Here is a 26206-nt window from a genome sequence, read left to right as displayed (position 1 = left end):
AAAAAGAGTAGCAAAAACAAATCCAAAGCAATTAATAAAATGGCAATAAGAACATACATATCAATAATTACCTTAAATGTTAATGGACTCAACGCCCCAACCAAAAGACACAGACTGGCTGAATGGATACAAAAACAAGACCCATGTATATGCTGTCTTCAAGAGACTCACTTCACTTCTAGGGACACATACAAATTGCAAGTGAGAGGATGGAAGAACATATTTCATGCAAACAGGGATCAAAAGAAAGCTGGAGTAGCTATACTCATAACAGACAAAATACACTTTAAAATGAAGAATATTTTAAGGGACAAAGAAGGTCATTACATAATGACCAAAGGATAAATCCAAGAAGAAGATATACCAATTTTAAATATCTACACACCCAACATAGGCTCAGCACAATATGTAAGGCACCTGCTAACAACCTTAAAAGGACAAATCGACAATAACACAGTCATAGGGGGGGGACTTTAACACCCCACTCACAGCAATGGACAGATCATCCAGACAGAAAATCAATAAGGAAACACGGGCCCTGAATGAAGCATTAAACCAGATGGACTTAATAGACATTTATAGAACATTCCATCCAAAGGAACAGAGTAAACATTTTTCTCAAGTGCACATGAAACATTCTCTAAGATTGATCACATCCTGGGCTACAAATCCAACCTCGGTAACTTTAAGAAAATTGAAATCATATCAAGCATCTTTTCTGACCACAATGCTATACGACTGGAAATCAACAACAAGAAATACACGGCAAAAAACACAAACACTTAGAGACCAACAACATGCTACTAAACAACCAATGGATCACTGAAGAAATCAAAGAGGAAATTAAAAAATACCTAGAAGCAAACGACAACGAAGATAGGACACTCCAAAACCTATGGGATGCAGCAAAAGCAGTTCAAAGAGGAATGTTTATAGCAATAAAAGCCCACCTCAGGAAACAAGAAAAAGCTCAAATAAACAACCTAACTTTACATCTAAAGCAGCTCGAGAGAGAAGAACAGACAAGACCTAAAGTCAGTAGAAGGAAAGAAATCCTAAAGATCGGAGCAGAAATCAATGAAATAGAAACAAAGAAAACCATAGAAAAGATCAATGAAACAAAAAGCTGGTTCTTTGAAAACATCAACAAAATTGATAAACCCTTAGCCAGACTTATCAAGAAAAAGAGAGAGAGGATTCAAATCAATAAAATTAGAAATGAAAAAGGAGAAGTAACAACGGACGTCACAGAAATACAAAGGATCATAAGAGACTACTATATGCAACTATACGCCAATAAAACGGAAAACCTAGAAGAAATGGACAAATTCTTAGAAAAGTACAATCTTCCAAGACGAAACCAAGATGAAATAGAAAGATGAATGGACCCATCGCAAGAACTCAAATTGGAACTGTGATTAAAAAACTTGCAACAAACAAAAGTCCAGGACCAGACGGCTTCACAGGCGAATTCTATCAAACACTTAGAGAAGAGCTAACACCTCTCCTTCTGAAACTATTTCAAAAAACTGCGGAGGAAGGGATACTCCCAAACTCATTCTATGAGGCCGCCATCACCCTGATACCAAAACCAGACAAAGATTCCACAAAAAAAAGAAAACTACAGGCCAATTTCACTGATGAACATAGATGCAAAAATCCTCAACAAAATACTAGCAAACCAAATCCAACAATACATTAAAAGGATTGGCCATCATGATCAAGTGGGATTTATCCCAGGGATGCAAGGGTTCTTCAATATCCACAAATCCATCAGTGTGATACACCACATTAACACACTGAAGAATAAAAACCCTATGATCCTCTCAAGAGACGCGGAAAAAGCCTTTGACAAAATCCAACACCCATTTCTGATAAAAACCCTTCAGAAAGTCGGCACAGAGGGGACCTACCTCAACATAATAAAGGCCATATATGACAACCCACAGCTAACACCATTCTCAATGGTGAAAAGCTGGAAGAACTCCCGCTGAGATCATGAACAAGACAAGGATGTCTGCTCTCGCCACTACTCTTCAACATAGTTTTGGAAGACCTAGCCACAGCAATCAGAGAAGTGAAAGAGATAAAAGGGATCTGAATTGGAAAGGAAGAAGTAAAACTATCACTATTTGCAGATGCCATGACACTATACCTCGAGAATCCTAAAGACTCTACCAGAAAACTGTTAGAGCTCATCCATGAATTTGACAAAGTCACGGGATACAAAATTAATACACAGAAATCAGTGGCATTTCTATACACTAACAATGAAAGAGCAGGAAGAGAAATTAGGGAAGCAATCCCGTTTACCATCGCTTCCAAAAGAATAAAATACCTAGGAGTAAACCTACCTATGGAGACAAAAGACCTATGCTCTGAAAACTACAAGCCACTGATGAAAGAAATCAAAGATGACACAAATAGATGAAAGATATACCATGCTTGTGGATTGGAAGAGTTAATATTATCAAGATGACTATGCTACCCAAGGCAATATACAGAGTCAATGCAATCCCTATCAAATTACCAAGGACACTTTTCACAAAACTCCAACAAAATATTTTAAAGTTTGTTTGGAAGCACAAAAGACCCAGAATAGCCAAAGACATCCTGAAAAAGAAAAATGGAGCTGGAGGAATCAGGCTCCCGGACTTCAGACTCTACTACAAAGCAACAGTCGTCAAAACTGCTTGGTACTGTCACAAAGACAGACATATAGATCAGTGGAACAGGATAGAAAGCCCCGAATTAAACCCACGCACCTGCAGCCAACTAATCTATGACAAAGGAGGCAAGAATATACAGTGGAGAAAAGACAGCCTGTTCAATAAGTGGTGCTGGGAAAACTGGACAGCCACATGGAAAAGAATGAAATTAGAACACTCCCTAACACCATACACAAAAATAAACTCTAAGACCAGACACTATAAAACTCCTAGAGGAAAACATAGGCCAAACACTCTCTGACATAAACAACAGCAACATCTTCTCAGATCCTCCTATCAGAGTATTGACAATAAAAAGAAAAATAAACAAATGGGACCTAATCAAACTTCAAAGTTTCTGCACAGCAAAGGAAACCCTAAACAACACAAAAAGACAACCCACAGAATGGGAGAAAATCTTTGCAAGTTAATCGACTGACAAGGGATTCACCTCCAGAATTTATAAACACCTTCTGCAGCTCCATACCAAAAAAACAAACAACCCCATCAGAAAATGGGCAGAAGATCTAAACAGACAGTTCTCCAAAGAAGACATACAGATGGCCGAGAAACACATGAAAAGGTGTTCAGCATCACTCATTATTAGAGAAATGCAAATCAAAACCACTCTGAGGTACCACCTTACACCAGCCAGAATGGCCATCATCCAATAGTCTGCAAACAATGAGTGCTGGAGAGGGTGTGGAGAAAAAGGAACACTAGTACACTGTTGGTGGAATTGTAAATTGGTGCAACCACTATGGAAAACAGTATGGAGATGCCTCAGATAACTAAACATAGAACTGCCATTTGATCCAGCAATCCTACTCCTGGGCATCTACCCAGGGAAAACCACGACTCTCAAAGACACATGTACTCCGATGTTCATTGCAGCACTATTTACAATAGCCAAGACATGGAAACAACCTGAATGTCCATCGACAGAGGAGTGGATCCAGAAGATGTGTTACATATATACAATGAAATATTACTCAGCCATCAAAAGGAACGAAATACCAGCATTTTTAGCAACATGGATGGACCTAGAAACTATCATGCTAAGTGAAGTCAGCCATACAATGAGACACCAACATCCAATGCTTCCACTGACATGTGAAATCTGAAAGAAGGACAGACGGAACTTCTTTCCAGAACAGATGCTGACTCACAGACATTGAAAAACTTATGGTCTCTGGAGGAGACAGTTTGGGGGGTGGGGGGATGTGCCTGGGATGTGGGATGAAATCCTGTGAAATCAGATTGTTAAGATCATTATACAACTACAGATGTGATAAATTCATTTGAGTAATAAAAAATTTAAAAAGAAAGAATAAATATTTTTCGAAAGATGACATACAAAGGACCAACAGGTACATGAAAGGTGCTCAACATAACTAATTATCAGGGAAATGGAAATAAAAATCACATGAGATAACATTGCCGACTTAATTAAAATAGGTATTATCAGACAAGAGAAGACAAGAACTGACAAGTATGTGGTGAGAGGGAACCCTCAAGCATTTTTTGTGGGAATATAAATTGGTTATAGCCTCTATGGGAAATAGTATGTAGGTTCTTAAAATAATTAAAAATATAAAATTCTGGAGTTCCCATTGTGGCGCAGTGGTTAACGAATCCGACTAGGAACCATGAGGTTGCGGGTTCGGTCCCTGCCCTTGCTCAGTGGGTTAATGATCCGGCGTTGCCGTGAGCTGTGGTGTAGGTTGCAGACGCGGCTCGGATCCCGCGTTGCTGTGGCTCTGGCGTAGGCCGGTGGCTACAGCTCCGATTCAACCCCTAGCCTGGGAACCTCCATATGCCGCAGAAGCGGCCCAAAGAAATAGAAAAAAGACAAAAATAAAATAAAATAAAATAAAATAAAATAAAATTCCACATGATCTAGCAACCACTTTTAGGTATATATACAAAGGAAACAAAATCAATATCTCAAAAAGATATCTGTACTCTCATGTTTTTGCAGCATTATTCACAATAGCCAAGATATTAAGTGTCTATCAATTGTCAAATAAAGAAACTGTGATACACATACAAAATGGAATATTATCCAACCATAAAAATGAATGAATTCCACTTGTTTGCGACAACAATGAAGAATTTGTAAGAGATTAATGTAAGTAAAACAAGCCAGACACAGAAAGAAAAATATCACATGATCCCACTTATATGCAGAATCAAAATGAACAAAATATTTGTGGAACCAAAGCCAAAACCAAAACCTCAGAGCAACAGAGTAGAATGGTGATTATCACAGACCAGAGGGGTGGAAGGGAAGTCAAAGGGAGTTATTATTTAATACATACAGTTTCAGTTTTGCAAGATGAAGAATTTTATAATGGAGGGTAGTAATGGTTATACAATATAAACGTACTTAATACCACTGAAACGTATAATTAAAAAATGCTTAAGATAGTATATTTATGTTTATTTTACAAGTTATAAACTAGAAAATGTGAATAAAAATGTACATGTGGTTGTGTATGTGTGTGTGTGTATTTAGAGCAAAACACTAGAAAATATACTATATGTTATTGCTGCTTATTATTAGAGTAACATTGTACATAATTAATTTCCTATGTACTTTTAACACTTTTTTCAAATGTTCCACGATAATACCTTCTTAATCAGCTAAATTGCAATAAATTTTATTTCTCAAAACACAAAATTGAGAAAATGCATTACCAAATAATATATATGACATTTTTTTTTGGCTTTTTGCCTTTTCTAGGGCCAGTCCCTTGGCATATGGAAGTTTCCAGGCTAGGGGTCGAATCAGAGCTGTAGCCACCAGCCTACACCAGAGCTACAGCAATGCCAGATCTGAGCTGCGCCTGTAACCTACACCACAGCTCACAGCAATGCCAGATCCTTAACCCACTGAGCAAGGCCAGAGATCAAACCCACAATCTCATGGTTCCTAGTTGGATTCGTTAACCACTGCACCATGACAGGCACTCCAACATTCTTTAATTTTAAAATAACATGTATAACTATGGAAAAACAGGAAAGTAAACAAAAATGTGTTAACAACAGTTAGTTAGGGAAATAGGAATATGTCAATTTTTATTTTCTTGTTTTGCATATCTTTATTTTTAAATTTTCATTAATTATAACATACAACTTCTATAATGTAAATGTATTTATTTAAAAACGTAGTAAAATATAAATATCACATATGAAAACACTAATGACCCAATCAACTGCACTTAAAGGAAAATTCACAGATATAAATCCCTATGTTAAAAATAAAATAAGGGACTTCCGGTCACGGCACAATGGAAATGAATCCGACTAGGAACCATGAGGATGTGGGTTAGATCCCTGGCCTTACTCAGTGGGTTAAGGATTTGGCATTGTCATGGGCTGTGGTAGTGTAGTTCACAGAAATGGCTCGGATCTGGCATTGCTGTGGCCATGGCGTAGGCCAGCAGCTATAGCTGTAATTAGACTCCTAGCCTGGGAACTTGCATGTGCTGTGTGTGTGGTCCCCTAAAAAAAAAAGGCAAAAAAATAAAATAAGTAAATAATTCTTTCAAACAACTACTTAAGACACTATTATCTAGACAAATATTGCTGACTAGATTATCATATTCAAGATCAAATAACCAATATAAATTTAAATGTCATTACTAAAATGGTTGTTAATAGCTAATAGTAATTTAATTAGTACTAATATTATTGGTTAATGTTTTATTACTAAGCATTATTATTGGTGACTAGTAATTAAATATTAAGTAAATCTTATACTTGGCAGTTTGCATAGAATACATACATTATATTCTTCCTTAGCTGCTTCTTCTAACTGAGCTGCAGATTGTGAACAACATACCAAGAATCCGTTCAGCTCATCCCCAACCTTATGAAAAAAGCAATAAAAAAAGAAAGTTACTCTTATTTAAGAATCAATATACATATCCATCTATATTTAAGTATATTTAACTGTTTTTGAAAACAGTTTTGTGTATGAAATTTGCATCCCTTCAAATGTTTAAGAGAAGAATCTATGCCCCAAATGCTCTACTAGCAAATTCTCACAGAAAGAAAGTATGAAAGAAAGTACATTCCAGGGAATGGCCCATTAATGGCATACCCAGCTATGTCTCTCCTCTATAAAGTTGCAGAAAATCAAGCATCCAAGCCTTAGACTCCTGAAAATTTAGGGGTAGCAAAGAAAAAGCATATTCCTGAATATACCTTATAATAACTCTGTGTTAAAAATGAATGCTAATTATGACTTCTGGTTACATATATAATTGCCAAGAGGTGTAGTCTTTCACCTTCACTTAATGAACAATAGAAAATTCTGAGGGGAAAAATTATGTATTAAAATGTTACAAGGACTGAATCTCTTTTAATAATGATTTGTAAATCAGAGACTTGATCCAAGATAAACAAATCTCAGATGCTCACATATAATTAGAATTCTCATATGTTCCCTCAACATTACATTCAAAATACAAAGGTTCACACATTTTTATCATGGCAAATACCTATAATCATATAGGAGAGGCAGGGAAACTAGTCATTCAGGAAAGTGGGAAAATAAATTAACTGGAGTTACCAATAATAAATATAAAGTAATACCATTAGCATACTTTGGGATTTTCTTCTCCCCACATTCAGGTGTCACAAATAGAAGATGAAAATCAATTTGAGCATGGTTACAGTGTAACAAAATAATATCAATAAAGCAGGGCAGGGCAAGAGAGGTAAGTACATATGCAAAGGAGCAAAAATAATAGTAGACCATGAAATTTAAGCAAGAAAAGAAAGAACACGAGATTTTGGACGGTAAAAAGCAGTATGACCAATGGATTAGTGTTACCAATGCATTCAAAGGACTTTGGATAGACAGACTGAATAGGAAATATAGGAGATAGAGGCCAAAGACTAAGATGACTGAAAATTTAAATTATGGAAAAGTTAGTTAACGGCTATGACAAAGAGAGAGGATATCACCTTGTCAGTTACTGGATGAGGCAGGAAAGAAGACAAGATCATTCAGGGAAAAAACTCAACAAATTATAATGCCAGATATTTGGAAAGATCTTCTACATAGATATCAAAATCCTCAAAAATTATAACAGTAGTATTATGAGACAACCAGAATATCTTTATAATAGAGACTATTAGTTGCTTATCCTATATTGATCCTTCATTTCTTTCTTAATATGTTGGGAAGGGTAATGTGCACAGATAATCATATTGATAATAAGAGTAAAATTTCCCAGCCTCCTTAATGGCTACCTTTCCAGGGTAGTCATCCATCCCAATAAGACCAATGAAACAAAAAGAAATTATTGGGGAGCATGCTAAAAAATCCTTAAAAGAGGGAGTTCCCATTGTGGCTCAGCAGGTTAAGGACCCAACATTGTCTCTGTGAGGATGCAGGTTTGATCCCTGACCTAGCTCAGTAGGTTAAGGTTCCGGTATTACCAAAAGCTGCAGCGTAGGCTGAAGATGTGGCTCAGATCTGGTGTTGTCATGGCTGTGGTGTAGGCTGCAGCTGCAGCTCATATTCGACTCCTGGCCCAAGAACTTCCATATGCCACAGGTATAGCCATAAAAAGAGGAAAAAAAAGATTCTTAAAAGAGTGGCAAGGGAGTTCTCATTGTGGCTCGGTGGTAACGAACCCAACTGATATCCATGAGGACATAGGTTCAATCCCTAGCCCCACTCAGTAGGTTAAGAATCAAGCTTTGCTATGGGCTGTGGTACAGGTCACAGATGTGGCTTGGATCTGCTTTTGCTGTGGCTGGGGTGACAGCTGTATCTGCCATTCAATCCCTAGCCTGGGAACTTCCATATACTGCAAGTGCAGCCCTAAAAAGCAAAAAAAAAAAAAGAAAAAAGAAAAAGTGTCACTTATGATTAGGATATAAAAAGACATGAGGAGTTCCCGTCATGGCGCAGTGGTTAACGAATCCGACTAGGAACCATGAGGTTGTGGGTTAGGTCCCTGCCCTTGCTCAGTGGGTTAACGATCTGGCGTTGCCGTGAGCTGTGGTGTAGGTTGCAGACGTGGCTCAGATCCCGCGTTGCTGTGGCTCTGGCGTAGGCCGGTGGCTACAGCTCCAATTAGACCCCTAGCCTGGGAACCTCCATATGCCACGGGAGCAGCCCAAGAAATAGCAACAACAACAAAGACAAAAAAGACAAAAAAAAAAAAAAGACATGAGAGGCCTTCACCCTAGTGTTAAGATCCCCAAAAGAAAAAATATATAAAGTAAATATCTATCATGCTTTCCTTGATAGCAAAATGGAGAGAACACAAAGAACACATAATGAAGTGAATTCCACAGTACGAACTCTTTGTAGATGAGCGAATAACCAAGGCTATATCCATACCTAGAGGGGGTGTGGTGGAGGAGAGGGCTTGGGCTAATGTGTGCAATCAAAAAGCAGCACTGGAGTTCCTGTCGTGGCGCAGTGGTTAACGAATCCAACTAGGAACCATGAGGTTGCGGGTTCGGTCCCTGCCCTTGCTCAGTGGGTTAACGATCCGGCGTTGCCGTGAGCTGTGGTGTAGGTTGCAGACGCGGCTCGGATCCCGCGTTGCTGTGGCTCTGGCGTAGGCCGGTGGCTACAGCTCTGATTCAAACCCTAGCCTGGGAATCTCCATATGCCGCGGGAGCGGCCCAAGAAATAGCAACAACAACAACAACAGACAAAAGACAAAAAAAAAAAAAAGCAGCACTGCCATTGACAAACAAAATACAGAGGGAAAACCAGCTGAGGAGAGCAGACAAGATGGCAGAGTAGAAGGACCCTAGGTCACCTCCTCTCAGAAGCATACCAAAATCACAAAAATCATATCCTTAAAACAAGCATGCATATATATGTACACATATATACATATATATGTATATATACACAAACACATATATACATATATATACACATATATACCTATATATATATACCTATATATATGTGTGTATATATATATATACCCACACACACACCACACACAGAAAGAGGGGGAGAGAGAACTATACAAAAACTTCATGGTAATTGCAAAAAAAAAGTTATATTAGATAATATACACACACAAAAAAGGAATTCAAACATTAACACTAAAGATGGTCCTCCAAACACAAGAGAAGAAAACAAAGAAAGGGAAAAAAAAAAACCCTACAAAAACAAATCCAAAACAATTAACATAAAGGCAATAGGAACATATATAAATGTAAACAGATTAAATTCTCCAACCAAAAGACAGGGACTGGCTAAAGGAATACAAAAACAGGATCTGTAGACATGCTGCCTACTAGAAACTCACTTTAGACCTAGAGACACTGAAAATGAGGTAATGGAAAAAGGTAATCCACACAAATGGAAATAAATCAAAAGAAAGCCAGAGTAGCAATACTTATATACAACAAAGTAGACTTTAAAATATATCTGTTATGAGAGACAAAGGACACTACCTAATGACAAAAGAATCAACCCAAGAAGAAAGTATAACAATTGTAAATATACATGCACCCAACATAGGAGCACCTCAATATATAAGGTGAATGTTAACAGATATAAAAGGATAAATTGAAAATAACAAAATAACAGTGCTGGACTTTAACACCACATTTACATCAATGGACAGGTCATCTAGACAGAAAATGCATAAGGAAAACACAGGACTTACAAGACGTAGTAGACCAGATGAACTTAATTTATACTTACAGAGCATTTCACCCCAAAGCAGCAGAATACACATTCTTTTCAACTGCACATGGAACATTCTGGTCCACAAAACCAACTTTGATAAATTTAATATAACTTAAATAATATCAAGGATCATTTCCAACTATGAGGCTAGAAATCAACTATTAGAAAGGAAACTACAAAAAACACAAAGAGATGGAGGCTAAACTGAAGGAATCAAAGAGTAAATAAAAAAAAGATAGTAGAGACAAATGAAAACACCATGATCCAAAACCTATGGGATGCAGCAAAAGTTGTTCTAAGAAGAAAGTTTATAGTGATTCAAGTTTACCTGAGGAAGTAAGAAAAGTCTCAAATAACCAACCTAACTTTATGCCTATAGCAACCTAAGAAAGAACAAACAAAACCCAAAGTTACCAGAAGAAAAGAAATCGTAAAGATCAGAGCAGAAATAAATGAAATAAAGACTAAAAAACAACAGAAAAGACAAATGAAACAAAAAGTTGGTTCTTTGAAAAGGTAAAGAAAACTGATAAACCTTTAGTCAGACTCATTAAGAAAAAAAAGAGGGCCCAAATCAATAAAATCAGAAGTGAAAAAGAAGAAACAAATGACACTACAAAAATACAAAGGATCATAAGAGACTACTATAAGCAGCTATACACCAATAAAATGGATGACCTAGAAGAAATTAACAAATCCTTGGAAAGGTATAACCTCCCAAGACTGAACCAGGAAAAAATAGAAAAAATGAACAGTTAAATTACCGGTACTGAAAATGAAATGGTAATTTAAAAATTCCTAGCAGACCAAAGTCCACCACCAGATGGCTTCACAAGTGAATTCTACTAAACGTTTAGAGAAGAATTAACACCTATCCTTCTGAAACTATTCTTAAAAGTTGCAGAGGAAGGAACACTCCAAAACTCATTCTATGAGGCCACCATCACCCTGATATCAAAATCAGACAAAGATATTACACAAAAAACAACACTACAGGCCAATATCACTGGAGATTGTAGATGCAAAAATCCTCAACAAAATGCTAGCAAACCAACTCCAACAACGCATTAAAAAGATCATACACTGTGATGAAGTAGGATTTATTCCAAGGATGAAAGCTCAGTATCCATAAATCAATTAGTTTGATACACCACATTAACTAATTGAAGAATAAAAATCAAGTGATCATCTCAAAAGATGCAGAAAAAGCTTTTGATACAATTCAACATCCATTTATGATAAAAACTCTTTAAAAGTGGGCACAGATGGAACAAGAACAAACCTCAATGTAATATAAGCCATATATGACAAACCCTTGGCTAAGATTATATTCACAAGTGAAAAGCTAAATTTCCTCCAAGATCAAGAACAATATAAGAATGCCCACCTGCCACTTCTATTCAACACAGTTTTGGAATTCTTAGCCACAGCAATCAGAGTAGAAAAAGGAAAGGAATCTAAATTGGAAAAAAAAAGTAAAACTGTTGCTGTCTGCAGATAACATTATTCTACACATAAAAAATCCTAAAGACACTACCGGAAAACTACTAGAGCTCATGGATGAATTCAATAAAGTTGTAAGATATAAAATTTTTATACAGAAATCCACTGCATTTCTATACACTAACTACAAAACATCAGAAAGAGAAATTAGGAAACAATTCCATTTATCAGAGCATCAAAAAGAATAAAGTACATAGGAAAAAACCCACCTAAGGAGGCAAAAGACCTGTCCTCTGAAAGCTCTAAGATGCTGATAAAATAAACTGAAGATGACACAATCAAATGGAAAGATATTCACAACAAACATAAAACAAAAAGACAACCTATGACTGGGAGATAATATCTGAAAATGATGCTATCATTTTCAAGGGATAATTTCCAAAATACACGAACAGCTCATACAGCTCAATATCAAAAAAAGCAAGCAACCTAATCAAAAAATAGCAGAAGACCTGTGGCTGTGGTGTAGGCCAGCAGCTGTAGCTCCAATTAGACCCCTAACCTGGGAACCTCCAAATGCCGTGGGTATGGCCCTAAAAAAAAGCAAAAAAAAAAATTTTTTTTAAATAGCAGAAGACCTAAACAGACATTTCTCCAAGGAAGACATACAGATAACCAACAGGTACATAAAAAGATGCTCAATATCATTAATTATGAGGAATGCAAATCAAAACTATAGTGAGAGGTATCTCTTCATGCCAGTCAGAATAGCCACCTTTATTTATTTATTTATTTTTATTTTCCCACTGTACAGCAAGGGGGTCAGGTTATCCTTACATGTATACATTACAATTACATTTTTCTCCCAGCCTTTCTTCTGTTGCAACATGAGTATCTAGACAAAGTTCTCAATGAGAATAGCCATCTTTAAAAGGTCTGCAGACAAAATAGAGATGGGATTAAGATGTGGAGTAGAAGGACTGGAGCTCATCTTCTCTCATGAAAACAATAACATTACAAGCAACTGCTGAACAATGGTCAACAAGATAGACTGGAAACTACTAAAAAAGATACCCTACACAAAAAGATAAAGAAGCCACACTGAGATGGTAGGAGGAGTGCCTACATGATATAAGCAATCCCATACCCACACGGTGCAACCCACAGACTGGAAAGGCTCACCCACAGAAGTAAGAGTTCCAAGCCCCACGGCAGGTTCCCACACCTGGGGTCTGGCATTGGGAAGAGGAGGAGACCCTGGGACATTTGGCATTGAAGGGCCAGGAGGGCTGGTGCACAGGAACTCCAAAGAAATGGGGAATACAGAGACTCCACTCTTGAAGGGTGCACACAGGTTTTCATGTGCACTGGATCCCAGGGCAAAACTGAGACTCCATAAAAATCTGGGTCAGACCTACCTGTGGATCTTGGAGGCTCTCCTGGGAAAACAGTGGGTGACTGTGGCTCATTGTAGGGGAAGGACACTGGAAGCAAAGGTCTCAGGAATTATCATCAGCATGAACTCCCCTGGATGTGGCCATTTTGGAAAAATCTGGCCCCACCCATCAGGGCTAAGAAGCCCCAGGCCAAACAACAAACTAGGTGGGAACACCTAGCCCCAACCATAAGCAAACAGGCTGCCTAAAGACCTTCTAGGCATACAGCCACCCAGAGACAAAGCCCCATCAGAGGGGTAAGAACCAGCTCCGCCTACTGTGGGCAGGCACCAGTCCCTTCCATCAGGAAGTCTCTGCAGCAAGCCCCTGTACCAACTTCAGCCACAAAGGAGCAGACATCAGAAGCAAGAGAGTCTACAATCCTATTGCCTGAAAAAAGGAGACCACTCAAAAAAGCTCTATAAAATAAAAAGGGAGAAAATTATGATCCAAATTTAAAAAAAAAAACAAGAAAAAAACCCCCAGAAAAACAGCTAAATTGATCTGGAGATTACCAACTTCCATGAAAAAGACTTTAGACTGATAATAGTAAAGACGATTGAAGATCTTGGAAATAGAATGGAGGCAAAGATTGATAAATTACAAGAAACACTGAACAAAGAAATATAAAATTTAAAGATTAAGCAAACAGATACATAAAATACAATAACTAAAATAAAAAATTAACTAGAAGGAATCAACACCAGAATACAGGAGGCACAAGAACAAGGTGGAAGATAGACTAGTAGAAATCACTGCTGTGAAACAGAAAAAAGAAACAAGTTTGAAAAGAAATAAAGACAGCCTAGGAGAACTCTGGGACAACTCTAAATGCACCAATATGTGCATTATAGGGGTGCCAGAAGGATAAGAGCGAGAGAAAGGGCAGGAGAGAATATGTGAAGAGATAACAGCTGAAAATAACCCTAACATAGGAAAGGAATCACTCACTCAAAGACAGGAAGCACAACAAATACCATATAAAATAAAGCAAAGGAAAAACACCCCAAGACACATATTAATCAAACTGACCAAAGTTAAAGACTAAGAGAAAATACTGAAAGGAGCTAGGGAAGAGAAACAAATAACATACAAGGGAACCCAATAAGGTTATCAGCAGATTTTTCAGCAGAAACTCTGCAGGCCAGAAGAGAGTGGCACGATACACTTAAAGTGATGAAAGGAAAAAACCTCCAACCAAGATTACTCTACCCACCAATGCTCTCATTCAGATTTGAAGGAGAAATCAAAAGCTTTACAGACAGGCAAAAGCTAAGAGGACTGAGCACCACTAAACAAGCTTTACAACAAATACTGAAGGAACTTCTCTAGGTGGAAAAGGCCACAACTAGAAACAAAAAAAAAATTACAAATGACAAGGCTCACCAGTAAAGGTTTACATAAAGTAAAGGTAGAAAATCTTCCATACACAAGTATGCTACCAACAGGTGGGTACAAATGCAGGATACTGGAGATCCATTTGCAATTGAGACCAGCAACTTAAAACAATCTTGTATATATATAATTATATCAAAGCTTCATGGTAACTACAAACCAAAAATCTATAACAGATATACACACAGATAATAAGCAAAAAGCAATAAGAAAAAGCAATCCACAGACAACACTAAAAACAGTCATCAACCCACAAGAGAACAAGAGAAGAAGGGAAGAAAAAAGACCAACAAAAACAAATCCGAAATGATTAACAAAATGGCAATAAGAGCATACAACCCAATAATTACTTAAATGTAGGAGTTCCTATTGTGGCTCAGCGGTAATGAACCTGACTAGGATCCATGAGGTTGTGGGTTCGATCCCTGGCCTTGCTCAGTGGGTTAAGGATCTGGCATTGCCATGAGCTGTGGTACAGATTGCAGACGCAGCTCAGATTTGGCGTTGCTGTGGCTGTGGCATAGGCCAGCAGCTATAGCTCTGATTCAACCCCTAGCCTAGGAACCTCCATGTGCCGCAACTGTGACCCTAAAAAGACAAAAAATAATAATAATTACCTTAAATGTAAATGGACTAAATATCCCAACCATGGATACAAAAATAAGACCCATATAAATGCTGTCTTCAAGAAACCCACTTCAGTTCTAGAGACACAAACAAATTGAAAGTAAGAGGATGGAAGAAAATATTCCATGAAAACGGAAATCAAAAGAAAGCTAGAGTAGCAATACTTGTATCAGAGAAAGCAGACCTTAAAGAATATTATGAAAAACAAAGGACATTACATAATGATCAAAGGATCAATCCAAGAAGATGAAATAACAATTGTAAATATATATGCACCCAACATAGGATTACCTCAACATATAAAGCAACTGCTAACAGCCTTAAAGAAGAAATTGAAGATAACACAATTAATAGTGGGGGATTTCAACACCTCACTTAGAGCAATGGACAGATCATCCAGACAGAAAACCAACAAATGTGCAGACATTTCTTCAAAGAAGACATACAGATGGCCAAAAAAACACATGAAATGATGTTCGACAGCACTAATTATTAGAGAAATGCAAATCAAAACTAGCATGAGGTTCCACCTTACACCAGCCATCACTGAAAAGTCTACAAACAATAAATAAATGTGAGGGGGAGAGGAAGAAACCAAAAAATAAGGTTACGTAATGAATGACTCTATTCAGATGAAATTCTAGAAAAGGAAAAACTACAATGACAGATCTGGAGTCTGGAGCTACAGTAGGAGGAGAGAATTGACTGTAAATGCACATACAGAGTTTTTTGGGATGATGATGATGTTTCATTGTTTAATTACAGTGGCAGTTACACAACCATAAAAAAAGGAGGCATAAAAGGCAGAGAGATCTCAGGAGTTCTTAGTGTAGCACTGTGGGTTAAGAACATGACTGCAGTGGCACAGGTCACTGTGAAGCACAGGTTTGACCCCTGGCCCAGAGCAGTGGGTAAAGGATCTTTGTATCTGCATCTGTGGCACAGGTGGTAGCTGTGGCTTGGATTTGACTCCTGGCCTGGGAACTTCTGAATGTCACAGGTATGGCCATAAATTTAAAAAAAAAAAAAAATAAGGCAGAGAGATCTCATACTATATGTTTTCATGGTAATGTATTTTCAAGCTCTGCCAGGATTGAACCAAAACTATTTAAAACTGAAGTCTAGGAGTTCCCACTGCAGCTCAGTGTAAATGAATCTATCATCCATGAGGACACAGGTTTGATACCTGGCCTCACTCAGTGGATTAAGGATCGGCATTGCCATGCACTATGGTGTAGGCCGCAGGTACGGCTTGTTTCCGGCATTGCTGTGGCTATGGTGTTATGCCAGCAGCTACAGCTCTGATTCAACCCCTAGCCTGGGAAACTCCATATGCCACGGATATAGCCCTAAAAAGACAAAAAAATTGAAGTTTGAACTCCTGCCAGCTAAAATACTGGTAAGATCAAAGAAATCAGCTTCCCTGAAGAAACAGCAATAAAAGAGATTACGGATTAGACAAATCAGACAAGAACTCAACCTAGTTAAACACACAGATCAGTTTCTGCTCAACTATTAAAGTAAGGGGAATGGTTAGCTCTTCATCCTAAATTCCAGAATGGAAAGGGCAAGCATTCTCTACAAAATACGTACCACAATTTCCAATGTTCTAAATACAATACTTGGGATCCAATTTTAAAAATTACAAAACAGGGAGTTCCCATTGTGGCTCAGCAGTAACAAAAATGACTAGCAACCATCAGGATGTGGGTTTGATCCCTGGACTCACTCAGTGGGTTAAGGATCTGGCATTGCCATGACCTGCAGTATAGGTCACAGATGTGGCATAGGCCAGCAGCTGCAGCTCCGATGCAACCCCTAGCCTGGGAACTTCCATATGCCATGGTGTGGCCTTTAAAAAAAATTACAAAACATATGAAGAACAAGGAAAATATAATCTACAATGAAAAGAAAAAATAGTAAGGCAAACACAGTGATAACCCATTTATTGCAATTAGCAGACAAGAAATTTTTAAAACTCTATTACTGATAAAAGATTTTGCAGGAAGTTCCTGCTGTGTTGTAGTGGGTTAAACATCCAGCATGTCTCTGCAGCAGCATGCATTTGATATCCAGCCTGGCACAGTGGGTTAAGGATCTGGTATTGCCATAGCTATTGCATAGGCAGCAGCTGCAGCTTGGATTTTATCCCTGGCCCAAGAACTTTCATATGCCACAAGTGCAGCAAAAAAAAAAAAAAAAATTGCAAGAAAAGACATATATACTAGTGAAGAGATGTAACCAGCTCTGATAGGAGAAATATGACACCCCTAAGAAGAAACCAAAAGATCATCCTAAATGTGAATATTGTACTATTTGAAATAAAAATTTAATTGGATAGGATTTAACAGCAGCTCAGACACCACAGAAGTGACTGGTGACTTGAAGACAGTGTAATATATATTCTCCAAACTGAAGCATAGAAAGAGGAAACACTGAGGTAAATGAATAGAATGTAAGTGACTTCTTACACAGCGTCAGGGAGTCTAACACATGTACAACTGCAGTCTTATGAAAAGGAGAAGGGAGGCAGTAAACAACCTGAAGAAATAATGAATGGAAATTTTCCAAAGTGATGAAAAACATCAAGTCAAAGATTCAGCTTGATGGACTCCAAGCAGAATAAATATACAGAAAATATCACCTATGCATATCTTGGCAAACTGCTGAAATCTGAAGAGAAAATCTTTAAAACAGGGGGAAAACAAGAGTAAATACTGTAACAAAAAATGTTAAGTTAGGTAAATGGAATTATACTGCCCTAAGGGTCTTACATTAGAAATGAAGTAGTATAATATTAATTCTAGATAGACTATAAGAAATTTCCTGGTGGCCTAGTGGTTAAGGATTCAGCATTGTCACTGCTGTGGCTTGGGTCACTGTTGTGGTACAGGTTCGATTCTTGACCCAGTAACTTCCATATGCCACAAGTGGGGGTCAAAAATAAATAAATAAATAAGATAGACTGTGATATGTTTAAGATACATATTGAATCCTAAAGCATGCACAAAAAAAGCACAGCTTAAAAAAATGCTAAAAATGCATAATTAATGCAAAATAAAACAGAAAAGAGTAAAGGAACAAAGAACATATGGGGCAAAAACAAAGAAAAGAGCAAGATAATAGACTTAATTCACATTATTGCATTAAAATTTATTATAATTACATGACAAACATTAAATTATATGAAATAAATGTAAATGAACTAAACACATCAATTAAAAGACAGAGATTATCAGACTGAATAACAATGCAAGATTCAAATATATGCATTTCAAAGAAATAGTAAACATATAGTAATAGACAGCTTGGAAGTAAAAGTCTCAAAGAAGATGTAACATGCAATGACTAATAATAAGAAAGTTAATATCAGACAAATTAGACATCAGAACATAGCACTATGTCAAAGACAAAAATTGTTTTGGACTTCCAGTTCTGTCCGTGATGGACCAGTCTCATTTCTCCAATCCTCCCTCTTACAACTAAAACACTATAGGCATAACACAATGAATAAACACAGGAAAATTCTGAAAGGTGGAAAGAGAAAGGCAGAGATCTCAGGACTTGAATACATGAATTCCTTGGGTTTTCTCTTTTCCTACATATAAAAGGGATGGGGCAGAGGAACAGCCTGCAGCCTGCTGTGTCATGAAGCCCAGACCCCACAAAAAGTGCCCAGAAAAGCCAAAGGACTCTACCATAACACAAAACCTTTAAACAATAACCATCCTACTTAAGCCAAACACCAAGAAAAAAGCTACACCAACACACAATGTGTAAAAAGGGGTGAAAAATAATGTGGCAGTGAAAGCTGGCCCCCTGTTTTCCTCAGTAGGGCTAACTGGAGAGTGGGTGGAGAGGCAGTAGTACCTGCAAGAGTGGTACTGGTGGAGCCAAGAAGGGAAGTAAACTCCCATACATGTCTGGAAACAGCAGTCAGAATGAGTTAAGTATGTCAGTTCTAATCACTATTATTAAATATAATGGTGAAAACCAAAGCCAGCACAATTAGTCAAGAGAAGGAAATAAAAAGCATTCAGATTAGGCAAAAAGAAATAAAATTGTCTTTATTTGAAGATGACATAACTGTGTATGTACAAAACCCAAAATATCTACAGAAAAACTCCTAGAATGAAAAAGTACATTGAGCAAGGTTGCAAGATGTAAGAGCAACACACAAAAATCAATCATATTTCTATGTACTAGTAACAAAGTAGAAATCAAAATTAAAAACAATGCCACTGTTCATAGTATTCTCTTATGGTTTTTCGTATTTCTGCAGTATGCACTGAGATTTCTCCTTTTTCATTTCTCATTTTATTTGGGTTTTTTCTCTCCTCTTCTTGGTGAATCCGGCCAGAGGTTTGTCAATTTCCTTTATCTTTTCAAAGAACCAGCTCTTGGTTTTATTGATTTTTTTTATTGTTTTTTTAAATTTCTACTTTATTGATTTCCCCTCTGATCTTTATGATTTCCTTTCTTCTGCTGACTTTAGGTTTGTTTTGCTCTTCTTTTTCTAATTCATTTAGATGGTGGGTTAAGTCGTTGATTTGAGATTTTCCTTCTTTTTTGAGGAAGACATGTATCACTATGACCTTCCCTTTAAGCACTGCTTTTGCAGCATCCCATAGATTTTGAATGGTTGTGTCTTCATTATCATTTGTCTCCAGGTATTTTTTAATTTTCTTTTTGATTTCCTCATTGGCCAATTAGTTTTTTAGTAGCATATTGTTTAGTCTCCATGTAGTCAGTTCTTTCTCATTTCTTTTCCTGTGGTTGATTTCTAGTTTCATGCCATTGTAGTGAGAGAAGACATTACACTCTAAAATTTGTTAAGGTTAGTTCTGTAACCCCATATGTGGTCAATCCTTGAGAATATTCCATATTCACTTGGTTAAGAATATATATTCCAATTTTTTTGGATGTGATGTCCTGAAAATGTCAATGATGTCTAACTTTTCTATTGCATAATTTAGGATCTCTGTTGCTTTACTGATTTTCTCTATAGAGGACCTGTCTATTGATGTGAGTAGGGTGTTAAAGTCTCCTACCATTATTGTATATACCAACAAATTTTACAACCTAGAAGAAATGGACAACATTCTAGAGACTTACAGCCTGCCAAAACTGAATCAAGAAGAAAAAGACCAACTGAACAGACCAATCACTAGAAATAAAATTGAACTGGTAATAAAAACACTCCCTACAAACAAAAGTCCAGGATCAGATGGCTTCATGGGCAAATTCTACCAAACATACAAAGAGGAGCTTATATCCACCCTTCTTAAACTTTTTCAAAAGATTGAAGAAGAAGGAACACTCCCAAAGACATTCTATGAAGCCACCATTACCCTAATACCAAAATGAGACAAAGATAATACCAAAAAAGAAAATTATAGGCCAATATCGTTGATGAATGTAGACACAGAAATTCTCAACAAAATTTTAGCCAACTGAATCGAAAAGCATCCCACGACCGAGTGGGATTCATCCCAGGTTCACAAGGATGGTTCAGCAAATGCAAATCAATCAATGTCATACACCACATTAACAAAATAAAAGTCAAAAACCACATGATTATCTCAATAGATGCAGAAAAAGCATTTGACAAAATCCAACATCCATTCATGATACCCAAATGGGTGGAGAGGAAACATATTGTAACATAGTAAAAGCCATTTATGAAAAACACACAGCAAATATAATACTCAATGGAGAAAAGTTGAAAGCCATCCCACTAAAGTCTGGAACAAGACCAGGTTGCCCTCTCTCACCACTTTTATTCAACATAGTATTGGAAATCCTAGCCACAACAATCAGACAAACAAAAGAAATAAAATGTATCCAAATGGGAAGAGAAGAGGTAAAACTGTCACTATATGCAGATGACATGATACCATATAGAAAACCCTAAAGATTCCACACAAAAACTACTGGAACTGATCAATGAATTCAGAAAAGCAGCAGGATATAAGATTAACATTCAGAAATCAGTCACATTTCTGTATAATAACAATGAAACATTAGAAAATGAATACAAAAACACAATACCTTTTAAAATCAAACCCCCAAAAATTAAATACCTGGGAATAAACCTGACCAAGGAAGTGAAAGACTTATATGCTGAGAACTATAAAACATTAATCAAGGAAATTAAAGAGGATTCAAAGAAATGGAAAGATATGCCATGCTCCTGGGTTGGAAGAATATTGTAAAAATGGCTATACTACCCAAAACAATCTAAAGATTCAGTGCAATCCCTATCAAATTAACCATGACATTTTTCACAGATCTAGAACAAACAATCCAAAATTTTATATGGAGCCACAAAAGACCCAGAATTGTCCAAGCAACAAAAACCAAGCAGGAGGCATCACTCTCCCAGACTTCAGGCAATATTACAAAGCCACAGTCATCAAGACCGTGTGGGACTGGTACCAAAACTGACATATAGACCAATGGAACAGAATAGAGAACCCAGAAATAAATCCAGACACCTATGGCCAATCAATCTTTGACAAAGAAGGTAAAAACATAAAATGTGGAAAAGACAGTCTTTTCGGTAAGCATTGCTAGGAAAACTGGACAGCTGCATGCAAGTCAATGAAATTAGAACACACCCTCACACCATGCACAAAATAAACACAAACTGGCTTAAAGACTTAAATGTAAGACAAGATACCATCAACTTCTAGAATATAACATAGGCAAAACATTCTCTGACATCAACCTTATGAATATTTTCTCAGGTCAGTCTCCCAAAGCAACAGAAATAAGAGCAAAAATAAACCAATGGGACCTAATCACACTGACAAGCTTCTGCGCAGCAAAGAAAAGCATTTTTAAAAACCCAAAAAGACAACCTACAGAATGGGAAAAAATAGTTTCAAATGATGCAACTGACAGGGCTTAATCTCTAAAATATACAAACAACTTATAGAACTCAAAAGAAGAAAAGCCAACAACGCAATTGAAAAATGGGCAGAAGACTTGAATAGACATTTCTCCAAAGATATACAGAAGGCCAACAGGCACATGAAAAAATTTTCAACATCACTAATTATTAGAGACATACAAATCAAAACTACTATGAGGTACCATCTCACACCATTCAGAATGGCCATCATTAGCAGGTCAACAAATAACAAATGCTTGAGAGGATGTGGAGAAAAGGGTACCCTGCTACACTGTTAGTGCGAATGTAAGTTGATACAACCACCATGGAAAACGGTATGGAGGGTACCTCAGAAAACTAAATATACAACTACCATATGACCCAGCAATCCCACTCTTGGGCATATATCCAAACAAAACTTTCCTTGAAAAAGATACATGCACCTTTACGTTCACTGCAGCACTATTCACAATAGCCAAGACATGGAAACAACCTAAATGACAGATGAATGGATTAAGAAGATGTGGTATATATGCACAATGGAATACTACTCAGCCATAAAAAAGAACAAAATAATGCCATTTGCAGCAACATGGATGGAACTAGAGACTCTCATCCTAAGTGAAGTCAGAAAGAGAAAGCCAAACACCATATGATATCACATATATGGAATCTAAAATATAGCACAAAGTAACCTTTCCACAGAAAAGAAACTCATGGACTTGGAGAAAAGACTTGTGGTTGCCGAGGGGGAGGGGGAGGGAGTGGGATGGACTGGGAATCTGGGGTTAATAGATGCAAACTATTGCCTTTGGAATGGATAAGCAATGAGATCCTGCTGTATAGTCACTTATGATGGAACATGATGAAGGATAATATGAGAAAAAGAATGTATATATATGTGTGACTGGGTCACTTTGCTGTACAGTAGAAAATGACAGAACCCTGTAAACCGACCATAATGGAAAAAATAAAAATCATTATAAACATTTTAAAAAATAAGAAAATTTTAAAAACCATAATGCCATTAAAAATCATTCCAGGAGTTCCCATTGTGGCTCAGCAGTAATGAACCTGACTAATATCCATGACAATGTGGGTTCAATCCCTGACACTGCTCAGTGGATTAAGGATCCAGCATTGTCGTGAGCTGTGGTATTAATCACGGATGGGGCTGTCAGATCCCATGTTGCTGTGGCTGTGGCATAGGCCAGCAGCTGCAGTTCTGATTCAAACCCTAGCCTGGGAACTTCCATATGCCACATGAGAGGCCCTAAAAAGCAAAAAAAAAAAAAAAAAAATCCAAAAACATGAAATATTAATATATAAATCTAACAAATCTTGTATAGGATCTGTATGATGAAAATTACAAAATGCTGATGAAAGAAACAAGACAAAGAAATCAGTCAAATGGAGAAATATACTGGGTTCATGGATTGAAAGACTCAACATAGTTGTTTTATTACATGGAGCCAAATCAATCTCTATCAAAATTAATTATAAAACAGAAGAATAATACTCTATGAGTACAGTACATTAATGTACACAGTAACTATGTAAAAATAATTTGTATCATCAATAGATTGAATGAGAACTACATAATCACCTTAATAGGTATAATACCTCAATATATTCAACAAAGACATTTGTTAAAACTCAATAACTTCCTCAATGTTTGGGTGTTTGTTTTTTTACTTAGCAAACTAGAACTAGAAGAATATTCTCTTATCATAATGAAAATATATATATCTCAAACCAATAGCCAACCACAAGGTTAAATAAAGAGGAGAGGGACTAGCATTAAAAGCAGGCTCAAGACATAGATATGCCTTAAACTTTAAGATAAGTGTTGGCAGAGAATGGAAAAATCAGTACACTACTTTCAAATTTCCTAAAAGGATCATTTTCATGGACGGGGAATTCATTCTGAGAACATATATAGACTCAAAAAGAAAATCTTAGCCCTTCTCAGTATTAATGTATCTACATTAGCATTACGGTATACTTACAGATAAGGATAATCCTTCATGTTCAGGCTTCATAACTGGTTTTTCTTCATTTTGAATATTAAATCCATAGGTTTCTTCCAAAGAAGAAACAATCTATGAGAAAATCAAAGCATACTGTGTACTTATATAGTGTAAAAACATTACATTAAATGTGATACTTAACCAACCATATCAGAACCATCTCATGCCCCATCGCATATCCTTCTGAAGAAGCAGAATGAGGAACAGTCCTAGATCCCTCCCCAGAAATGAAGAAAGGCCCAAAAGCTCTTCTGTTTCTGTGTTGAAAGCAGAGAGTCTATGAACATTTGAAGCATCAACTCCAATTACCACCAAAGTATTCCTCAAAATATGATTGCATTGATGTTCTTCTTTGAAGAGAGCTGGGAAAAAGAGAGAGATGGAAACCAGAAAGCAATACATTTTGAAAGGAAATTCTGAGCTAATGCCTTGAACTTTGAGCAAACTTGTATTTTGGAAGTTTGATGAACTATATTTTTTGTGTATTTGTGCTATTCCTCACTGTTTTCACTTGGTATTTGGTACATTTACAATTGAATTCTGAACTGTGCAAAAAAAAGAAATTCAGAGAAAGGAAGATTTTCTTTTCTCCAACACTGAGAGCTAAAGTTTCTAAAGTGCAGAGAATATTAACATAGCAGGTATTAGACTTTAAAAAGCCTATTTTTAGAAAGATCAGCTTGTGTCTCAGAACTTGGACTTCATGAAGGCTCCCACTAGTCACTAACTGATGACAGTGGCTCACTGTCCCTAAAATGTCTGTATTATATGATTTATGCTGAACACCCACTTTCTTTCAGGAAATCTAGAATTTCAGTACATGCTAGACAGACACCTATATGACCAACCCTCAATAAAACCTTGGGCACTGAGTCTCTAATGAGCTTTCTGATAGACATTTCACATGTGTTGTCACAATCTGTTGTTGGAGGAATTAAACATGTCCTATGTGAATCCAAAGGGAAAGAAATCTTAGAAGTTTGGACCTAGTTTTCCGCCCCCCCATGTGCCTTTTCCTTTTGATTTTGCTCTTTATCCTTTCACTGTGATATAGCTTAGCCATTAATATAACTGTATATCGAGCCCAGTGAATCCTCCTAGCAAATCACTAAACCTGGAGATAGTTAAAGGGATCCCAACACAGGCACCAACAAGTATCTTACCATCTTCAGATGTTTGGTAATTTTTCTGACCAATTCATCTTCTGCTATGAACTCCTTTGTCTTACTTGATGGAATGGGCAAAGCATACCTTACGATGGATTCTCCTGTTGGTGGAGATCTTAAGACCATAGGTTCAAGTCTGTCATGCACTGTTTTTGCACTATGTTTTTCCTTTGATTTAGGTGACAATGGCAAATTAAGTAGTCCTTTTTTATATGTTAAATCTGGAACATTTGCCGATTTACCATTAGAGGCCAACAGATGCTTTACTGGCTTCATTTTGTTATTTACTTAGCTTCTGAATTATAGATGAAAAACTTTTATTTCTTCCTGTGAATAAAACATTAAGATTTCAGATTAAAAATTAAGGCAGAATTATCAATCACCATGAAGTTGGTGAATCCCAAAATCAACTATGGAGAAATTACATAATGGAGAGCAAAATATTCCTAAAAACAAATAATAAAAATTTTTGAAGAACCTGTGAGAAACCCCTAGTGATCTATGTGTAGGCATTTAGGATGGGAGCTCAAGGGAGGGAAAAAGACAGTGGCAGCAGTGAGAGACTACATTTAGAAAATGTTAAAACATTTAAAAAACTTTCCCCATTCTTAAGCTTATACCCATATAAATATATAAAGTATATATAAACACATATGTATTTATAAAAATATACAAACATATGCCATATGTATATATAAAAATATACAAACATATGCCATATGTATATATAAAAATATACAAACATATGCCATATGTATATATAAAAATATATAAATGTATGCCATAACTATATATATATATATATATATATATATAAAA

General features: G+C 36.7%; 1 protein-coding gene across 1 annotated transcript in view; it reads right to left on the bottom strand.

Moving 5' to 3' along the window:
* Positions 1-25663, bottom strand: part of CCDC7 (coiled-coil domain containing 7) — a 177120-nt gene extending 151457 nt beyond the window's left edge. The window contains 3 exon segments of the mRNA XM_047754647.1: positions 6499-6582; positions 24201-24293; positions 25385-25663. Of these exon segments, the coding sequence (XP_047610603.1) occupies positions 6499-6582; positions 24201-24293; positions 25385-25663 (456 nt within the window).
* Positions 25664-26206: the final 543 nt, after the last annotated feature.

This window comes from Phacochoerus africanus, chromosome 12 (genome assembly GCF_016906955.1).
Source record: "Phacochoerus africanus isolate WHEZ1 chromosome 12, ROS_Pafr_v1, whole genome shotgun sequence".
Lineage (NCBI taxonomy): Eukaryota > Metazoa > Chordata > Mammalia > Artiodactyla > Suidae > Phacochoerus > Phacochoerus africanus.
The sequence above is the reverse complement of the archived record's forward strand: the minus strand, read 5'-3'. Positions and strand labels throughout refer to the sequence as shown.